We start from the raw sequence: 9468 nt of genomic DNA, 5'->3' as shown, positions 1-9468 counted from the left end.
ACATGTATGTATAAATATATACCTGCTCTATAGTGAGGGGTGAGCAGATCTCCTCTCCTCGGAGTATTATGGATCGCTGAGTCAGGACTTCAGAAAGCTGGAAGGCGTCCAGGCCCAGCAGCTCGCTGGCGTTAGTGACCTCTGTGAACACGATGGAAGGTGTTCAACACTTCACTAATCTTTCTGTCTCCGATTAGCACTTCACGTCTTCGCTCCATGTCTTCACACAGCTAACGTTCGTATAAAAGACCCTGTGAGGTTGGACTGAAACATTGTGTCAAATCGTACTTTATATCCATCCACCCCAAGGGGTCTGCAAACTGTGGCTCTTTTAGCCTCTTTCTATTGGCTCTCTTGCACGATCATAGGTCGATTAAAAAAAACATGGCCGACACATTCATTTAACCAGTATTTCAGGTAACTAGCACATAGTAACGTTTTAGAAAAATCAAGTTTAAAACTTTTCCCTGGCTGGGCGCTGACCTTGCTTGGTGAGGATCTGGGCTCCTCCCGCGGTCATGAACTCAATGTTGCCCAGCTGTAAGACTCCTGACAGCAGCTTGAACATGTCTCTGATCTCGTCCTCCGTGAAGTCCAACACTTTCAGAGCCTCCTACATGAGTGGTTCAGAAAAAGATGAGACGAAAAAACTGTAAGAGAACAAGACCATTGGATATGAAAGACAAAATAAAAAATATTTGTAAAACTCTAGTCAGAAAAACCCCAAATTTACAAATAAGACTGGATGAGGTACGTTAAGAATAACCAAGAGAAAGAGGACAAACTGAAAACACATCACTTTGTCCAGTAAAAGTAAAAGAAATTCACTATAGAGAAAGACAGGAGCGGTTTATAACACAAAGAACACCGTCCTCAGTGTCAACTCTTGGCATTGAAATCTAAACTTTACTGACATGAACAAATCGCACCAACCATAACACTGTTATACAGTTCTTTGTCGTTCAGGCTCTTGTCCTTCAGACATCCTGATTGGCTGAGGTAGTGGAAAGATTCAGCAGGGTCTTCCAGGAAGTAGAGACCTGACGGAGGAAACATTTAATGTCAGTGTGACCATAAATGAGACTCATACAACAAACACCCTAGGCTTCAGTGTGGTTTTAATTATTATTTATTATTGTTTAATTTTACTATTCTTACTTTTATGCTCTTTGGTTGCTCCGGCCAGGAGAGCGTAGAAGATGTGGTAGTTTCGTTCTCCGGGGTTTTGTCGTACCACGCGGTTCTACAGCAAAGAAATCAACGTGACAAAATAGAATCGTCACTCACTACATTAGACAGTTAGATCAGCAGCACTAGGATTAATGTTGACATTCCCTGACATACAGACCTTCTCCAGTAAATCTGAAATGTAGGGAGTCAAGGAAACAGAAATTTAAAATCATATTTAATCATACGTGTATATTGGATATCCTAAAAGTATTGTCTTTTGGCGGTTGTAATGATTGAGTAGACGTCAGGATACAGTCGATGACACAGCCGCCCTGGATGTTTCCACTCTCTGAGAAGTGAAGCTGGATGAACTTCCCAAAACGACTGGAGTTGTTGTTGTAAACAGTCTTCGCATTTCCAAAGGCCTCCATGATGGGACTGCAGGTAGAACACAAAATATGGATCCATATCTGAGCAAACATTCACTGAATCTTTTGATATACACCAGGTTTTGTCTTTGATTCCATTTCATAGACAAGAGTATCCAGTTCCCTGTTTTTATTTTGATCTGTTTATTTTGATTGTATTTTTGTTGATTTCAACAAAGAAAAACCTCATAAAAAGTTGTCAGGGTTTTTATAAAAAATTGAACTTTTACCCTTGAAGGTTGGATTGAACTGCCAAAATATCATGTCAGGTAGAGAACTTGACTGCTTTGTATTTGGCTAACCCTACTGCAGGGTTAACCAACCTGAGTTTAACATCAGTTCAATCACTTTCTGCAAGAATACATTTGTTTAAGACTGTGTGTGGTTTTTTTAAATAAAATTTGAATATATATATATATAATTATATAAAGAAAAAAAAAGAACAGTAATTTGTGTCAGTACATTTTACATGACCCCATTTGACTTCCATGTGACCCCATGTGGGGCCACTACCCCAAGGTTGAACAACAGTGCCCTACAGCAAGAAAACTTTTTGGAATTTCTTTAACAACGTCCAACCAGCTACCTTAATTATCACTGCTACATCTGAGTCATCTCTGAGACCTCACATTTGTTAGTGTGCTCTGAAGACATTTATGGGTTTTTTTTTCTATATATGTATTTCTATAGCTAATGTGACAGTTGAACAGACTGTTGGGGTTTTGATTTTTTCCCCATTCTTTCAACCTCTTCAACAGGATTTATCTGACTGACACATCAAAGGCTACTCACGACAGTTCCACTGCCAAAGCACCACATCTTTTTAACAGTAAATGCTACACATGTGCATTCATCTGGTTCTCTGCTCTGCAAACGTGCACGAGATTAGATCTATCTTCATTCACACTGAGCTGGGAGAAGACGTTTCCTCTCAGGTGGTCTGGAGCTCTGTGACATCCAGAGCAGCTGATAAATGACGTCAAACATGAGGACGTGTCTCCGTACCTGCTCTGGACGATGGCCTGTTCCACACGTGTGGTCTTCTCTGAGGCAGGAGAACCAGATGATTTCTGGCTCATCACTGACAGGAACTGCAGCAGCAGTTTGGTGCTCTCGGTCTTCCCTGCACCTGATTCACCGCTGCAGTACACACACAACACGACGACACACACAACCAACATTTAATAAACAAACAAAAACCCAGAAAACAGCCTGACCTTCTCTGACATTTCCCTATCTCACTCTGCCTCCTCTGTGTCATTGACATTGAGGTTTGTTCTGTCCAGTCAGTCCTACGTGATCTTATTATGGACACCACCTGAGGAAACGACAGTGTAACTGGGAACAAGACAAGACGTTTGAGATCACATTTAATCAGATAAAACCACAGAGCAGTTGCCAACACCTAAAGTATTGTCTTCTATCTGTTTAATCCTGACTGACTAGCTGTTAGCCGTTTTGGGTATTTTTCCTCATACTGAACGAGATGTTTTACTCTAATATTTTACTATATTATTACCTCACATCACATTTTTATCACAGTTTTATAGCCTTTAAACTAGCTTTCAGATGTTCAGTTTACCTTGATGCAGTATTATACATTTTGGCAATGTTTTTACCTCTTACGTAGCTACATAGCTAGCATTAGCCCACAGAACTAGCCAAAAACCATTTTACGGCTATTTCTTAGCGATGGTTTATTTTTTCTTTACCCTTTTCTTGTTATTAGTTTAGGTAATTGTTTATTATTAATACTCATTTAAGTATGTGTCTTACTTAATGTTTTGGTCACTTTGTCTACTTACCAAAACCATTCTGTTAACTAACAGTTATCCTGTGATTCTACAGCGGTATCTCTGTCCAGCATGTGATTCGCTGACATTGATGAAACAACATAAGAGTTTTGTTTACTACGGAGGCCTAACTGGACATTACATAGAAAATTAGAAATAGAACATTATTAAGACGTTTTGTCTTTTTGTTACATCTTTTACCACATCCTTGATAGGACACATCGTCTTGAACCGTGTGTTTGTTCAACCCACCTGATGAGGACGCACTGACTGTCGTGGCGTTTCCAGATGCAGCGGTAGCATTCGTTGGCCACAGCGAATATGTGCGGTGGCAGTTCACCTAGATGATGCTTGGAATACAGCTCTACTCTCTCCAGGTCGTACAGACCTGAGATCTGCTTGTAGGGGTTGACTGCGGCCAAGATGCTGCCGATATTAGTCTGAAAAAAAACAAAAAACAACCACATCATCAACAACAACAGCATTTTTCTCTTTACTTTTCTCCCCACGTAAATAATATTAATCCAGGATGAAGGCTGAGGGAAAATGGATGAAAAACCTTGAGGTGTTTTTATAAAAAGCAACGGGTCAAATGGATTGAAAGCCAAAAGAGAGATGATAGGTTTTTGTTTTGGACAATTTGTGCTTTAAAGGTCACCTTGTCCTTTCTACAAAGAAAAGAAAATGGAGGTCAGTGTCTACTATAGTGTCATATTACCCTGTCTGTGTAGATAAAACAGGAACGGTCATTATACCGTACGGATGCATGAAGACAGTGACACAGAAACCTGAAATTCTTTTGATCAGCTTATGGGGAATCTGTGTGTATTTATATTCATGTAATAAAATTTCATCATCCACAGATTAGGTCACTCCCCCAAAGACCGTCCACTGATAATCCTCACATTCCAACTGTTCTCGCTTTGTCTGACTTTCACCATAACCAACGTCGACGCATTTAATTTACTCTGAGGTTTGATTACAATCAACTGGTCTCAGTATAAACTCCCTGTCACGTCCGCTCTGATCCCAGGGGAGGACAAACGTACGAGCATCAGCTAATGCAGCCATTCATTTCAGACTGCGACAAGTTGCTCCAGCGTTTCATTTCTGCAGCGGTAATGAGTCAGTTATGATCAAATGTGGTCACATTTATTGTGTTTTACTGTTTGTACGGCTGGTTCAAAGTGTTCAAACGTTGATGAGAAAAGCGCGCGACAGCCTACGCAACACAGTCGCACACACTTACGTAGATGTTGTCCTTCTGATAACGCTGGTACAGGTTGTGCATGATCGCAGCTTCGTGCAGCTCAGCCAGCGCTGACATGTCCTCCACCCCGTCGATGCTGGACTGGTGCATGGCGTACACCCTCTCCCTGTTGACCTCAGCCTGCTGCAAATACAAGACCTGAGGAGACAATGGGGCAGATTCACACTCAATAGAATTATTATCAAGAAGGAAATGGGAATGAGTTGGTCCAATCGCCCAAATGGACCTTCTCCAGGAATTCAGACAAAACTAACTTTTTTTTAATATTGGGACTTCAACTAAACACCACAATTATATAAATCACAAGGATGGTTTTAAATTATTTACGAGGATCAATTTAGTGCAGTTCTAAATCTGGAAATAATTCAATTAAAAAAATAGAATAGCATCTAAAGTCAACAATACAATTACAAAGACAAAAACCCTGAGCATCACGGCCCTTTTACTTCTCACACCTCCTGTCTCATTTATGTCATCCATCGCCATGGCAACTAAAGAAAGGTCTGTGAGAAGAGATGGGTGGGAAACTTGGGTGAGTTTGTGTGAGAGGAGGAAGAAGAAAAAAATAGAACAGAATGACAGAACCGTAGAAGAAGACACAGAGACGGAGCTAAAAGTAGCAGAGAGTCAAAAACCGTCCCAGTTCACAGCTGTGGTTTGGTGTGCTTCTCTGAGAGTGTGAGTGTGTTATTGTGCTGTAACAGTTGTGTCAGATGTCTGCTGATTGACGAGGAGGCCACAGTTGTGACTGCAGGCGTTCTGACCTGCTGTTCATAAATAAGTCTGAACCTTTTCTTACTCTGCTGCTGTGAGCATGAAACGTACGACCACCATCTGTCTGCACATACAGTAAACTGATGCTGAACTCTGAAAGAAACCTGTTTGCCACATGACTCACAAACAAGTGTCTTCTTCTTCTTATATATATATATATATATATATATATATATATATATATATATAATCATCATACTTTTCTTGCCTCCTGCCATTTATTGACCGGTCTAGCTGTCTTTTTTAAGTTTCCATTTTGTTTTTCATTTCTCACCTTTTTCTTCTGCCAAACCCAGTATTTTTAACACTCACACCCACTACCGATGCCCTCCCTCTCACCTCCTCCCCCTCTCTCTGCTCATATTGTTTTGTCAATCTGTCAATCAGGAACACACGGATCACCCCGTGCTAGAACTCTTAGTCATCGACTTAATGTGGAAATGGCTGTAATTTAAGGTTCACTGAAGAGCTTTTTCAATCACAACAGTAATCAGAGTCTGTTTTTTTTTTCATTGCAAATCAGAGTAAATTATAGTGGAGCAGGAGCCTGACTGAGTGACTTCACTCACACTCACGCTCACGTTCAACACAGACGTAGCTCTTGTGGATTTTCTCACTGCCGTTGACATCCTTGGCTCATTTTTCTTGACATATTTCCATATGAATAATTCCATCATTTGGATTAGTGACAAATAATAACAGGTGTGACACACATACATCATTGTCTCTCTGTTCCAGGAATACACAGATTTTTTTTTTCTTATTTTGGAATGCTGATATATAAAAAAAAAAAAATATATATAAATAAAAATGGGAGAAAACATGCCGATCAACTTGTGTTTTTCCAAGTTGTCTAAAGCTAAGTTTTACACAGAGGAAAGTTGAATAACTCAGGACATGATTAATCATGATTATGGTGATTAATCCACTGCTGCTCTGTGATTAATCAGCTAAAAATCTCATTTGTATGTCAAGGGTCAGCGTAAAATTTGGGGGCTGAGTACTTAAATATATATATATATTAAATAGTAAACCATAAATGGTGGGGATTACTGAAAATAATTTAAGTCTCAGTTGTTGATTTTTCCTGTTTTAATAGCAGGGACCACACAATATTTTTGCTTTAAACTTACGATTTTGGAATCCAGTCGCGGGCCAGACTGGGTGGTCCAGTGGGCCAAATTGGGCCCGCGAACCACCAGTTAATAACCACTGGGATATGTACAAAGATATATGAGCCCTACTCAGCCATTGGTGACCTGCAAGGTCCACATTTAAGTAACATTATCATGTACTGTATGAGACTGTAAGTTTCTCTGCTTTGCTAAATGCTAATATGTAGCTCAGAAAACGTCTGTCCGTCGTCCTAGTAGCACAGAGCGGCCGCCACACGGCTACACAGTCACTCCTTCAGAGTAAAAGGCTGAAGAGTTGTACTGTGATTGTTGTTAAAATGATTGAGTCTCTCCTGGGGGACTCACTGTGTCCATTTCTCAGAGACACACTGCATCATTTGTGAATGCCTGGATCTGCTGGAGCAATTACAGCATTCTTAACCTGCGTTGTAATGTAACGGCCTCTGCTGCAAAAACCTCTTCATCTGGCTCCGCAGATTAGCTTCAGAAGGAAGAGAGCGGCGGGAGAGAGGGGGAGAGCGAGCACTGTGGGCACAGTGACCTAAATATTCCGCCGTATTACCGTACTTTTACTGTACACATTTTCACATATACTACAGTACTACAGAGTTTGATCCTTCAGGCCTAAAGAGCTCAGATTTGGATTTGAAACGTTGAAAGAAGTCATTTTGAAATGTCACAGGATCAGAACGATTGATTTGCTTTTATGCAAAACAAATAGAAAAAGGTATTGTGGATGGTGCCAAGACTCAGGACGACTTGCTGAGTCGTCAGTGTGCACGTATCGGCAGCAACTGTGTGACGTTATTTGGTCAATATGTCCAAGCGACTGTTTCAGCAACACAAGCAGTTTTCAAGACAGCGATTTAGCCTGGTGCTAGCTGGATGAACCTAATCAGGTCAGCAGTAAATGTGGTTGGTTTTTGGAGCTAGTAGATCATTAATCTAATTATTAATTCATCATTAGCACAACACTCATTAACTACATTCTTTTTAAAGATAGCTTATCATGCACTAAATGCACAGCTAACCATCTTAGGGTAGTTTACCTGTTACTGTATTAAACTGAAAAATAAACATCACCTAAATTATTTAAAGACACTGGTTTATGGATAAGTAACAGCTGAGGTTGTTAAAGCCTGTCAGTTTAACACCATATAACACTTGTATGTGTGCTTATCTGTGTTGAAGTCGGCTTCATTTTGGTAAAAGCGCTGATGAGGAAAATGCTCAGCAAAGTCTGCGGCAAACAAAACAAACTATTGCACCAATAGGATGACAAGAAGTCATGTTGTTATATAATGTCACTTTTACAATACAAAGAGCACGACTTTACAGTGATGTGGCTCCATTTCTAAAATAAAAACCGACTTCAACAGATCTGATTTTTATTGAAATGACTCTAAAATGACCAACACATGGCTGTGAATTTCACATTGGCTTCTGTCATTTCTTTAGTTTCAAAATATTAGCCTTAGCTAAGTTGCTCAAAAGGAAAACAAGTGGTGCTTCAAATAAACAGTACACAACTGCAGGAAGCATAACAGTTTGACGTAGACTCTCTCTGTTTGTGCATGTGTGTGTGTGTGTGTGTGTATCCTGGTGATTATACAGTAAATATCTGGTGTTACTCAGAACACAGGTGAAGGAACCGCAGAGGTGAGAACTGCAGGAAACACTGCAACAACTATGATGTTTTCCAGTTTGGACAATCAGAGCCACGATGAGCAGGAGTGCTGACATGACCCACTGACCGTCTGTTCCGTGACTTAACTTGGACACTTTTGAATAGACGTCCGAGGAGCCAGAGTGTTTTTGGAGAAAAATAAAATCCTGTCTATGATTCAGAAATGAGCCTCAGAGGAGAAATCTGACTTTCTCCTCAGTCAGTGACTTCAACATGAAGTGAGCATCAAGGTCCTGGCCCTGCTCTGTTGTTACCCTCACTGCAAAGGTAAAAAAAAAAATTCTGACATCAATGCTCAGTGCTGTGTGTATGACAGCACAGAGACTCAGGTCAGTGGGTGAGACTGACCGGGGTGAGAAGATGAGCTCCTGGAGAGGAACTGGGTCAGTGGGTCAGCAGAACCTGAGCTTATTTCACTTCTGATTCAAGTCACTGCAGCACTTTTACCTCTTCATGTTTAAATACACGAGTGTGTTTTTGTGTGTGTGTGTGTTAAAGTACGTGGTGAGAAGCCGCAGCAGAGGCTTCCCTGCAGCATGTTCTGTCCTGGCGGGCGCTCTCACTGCAGCCTTGATGCTAGAGTCTGAAAACCAGGTCAAGTAAGACCCTTTATCCTGGGAGTGTGTACTGTAGTGCTGAGTATGCATGTACTTTTACATGTGTTTTTTAGATAAACAGCACATGCGAATGAGATCATGTGCATTCCTGTTTTAATAAAAGAAAAATACAACTCGTATTAACCTTAAACCGCTTAAAAAAATCCCTCAGCTGTCACTTTAGGACAGAGGTGAATTCTTGAACCTCTCTTCCTCCGTGTGACTGTGGACTCTGTTCGCTCACGTTGGCAGTTCGTCCAGTTTTATTCCTTGTTGGAAAAGCTCTCACCATGACCATACGGCTCTGTTTGAGTATCAGACCGGACTGTTTTTCCATCACTTCTGACCGTATCTCCAACACTACTGGCTGAAATTCAGTCTTGAATCATTACAGAGCCTCGTAAAACAGAACCCTCCGAACAGTCAGTGAAGTCATTTTCTCCTGGCGTCTTCTTCAGAAAGTCACTGGAATCTAATCAAGTCACAACTGCAACATCTTCATGGTTTTAGTTTTTTCCTGTTGTTTGTTGCAATCCTGTGTTCGAAACAGGCTTCGGTGAAAAGCTGGAAAAATGAAATGATTTTTTTTTATCTTAACATATATCCAGCAGGAA

At 40.7% G+C, this 9468-nt stretch overlaps 1 protein-coding gene across 1 annotated transcript in view; it reads right to left on the bottom strand.

Moving 5' to 3' along the window:
- The window catches only part of myo10l1 (myosin X, like 1), a 38583-nt gene that overhangs the window by 15553 nt on the left and 13562 nt on the right, over positions 1-9468 (bottom strand). Inside the window, exons 3-11 of the mRNA XM_025054785.1 lie at positions 4641-4799; positions 3644-3831; positions 2604-2738; positions 1484-1608; positions 1349-1362; positions 1159-1243; positions 934-1040; positions 484-613; positions 23-141 (exon numbers count right to left, since the gene is read on the bottom strand). Of these exons, the coding sequence (XP_024910553.1) occupies positions 23-141; positions 484-613; positions 934-1040; positions 1159-1243; positions 1349-1362; positions 1484-1608; positions 2604-2738; positions 3644-3831; positions 4641-4799 (1062 nt within the window). The remainder of the gene's footprint in view (positions 1-22; positions 142-483; positions 614-933; positions 1041-1158; positions 1244-1348; positions 1363-1483; positions 1609-2603; positions 2739-3643; positions 3832-4640; positions 4800-9468) is intronic.

The sequence above is a fragment of the Cynoglossus semilaevis genome, chromosome 1, assembly GCF_000523025.1.
Source record: "Cynoglossus semilaevis isolate Cse_v1.0 chromosome 1, Cse_v1.0, whole genome shotgun sequence".
NCBI lineage: Eukaryota > Metazoa > Chordata > Actinopteri > Pleuronectiformes > Cynoglossidae > Cynoglossus > Cynoglossus semilaevis.
This window is presented reverse-complemented; position numbering and strand designations above follow the sequence as displayed.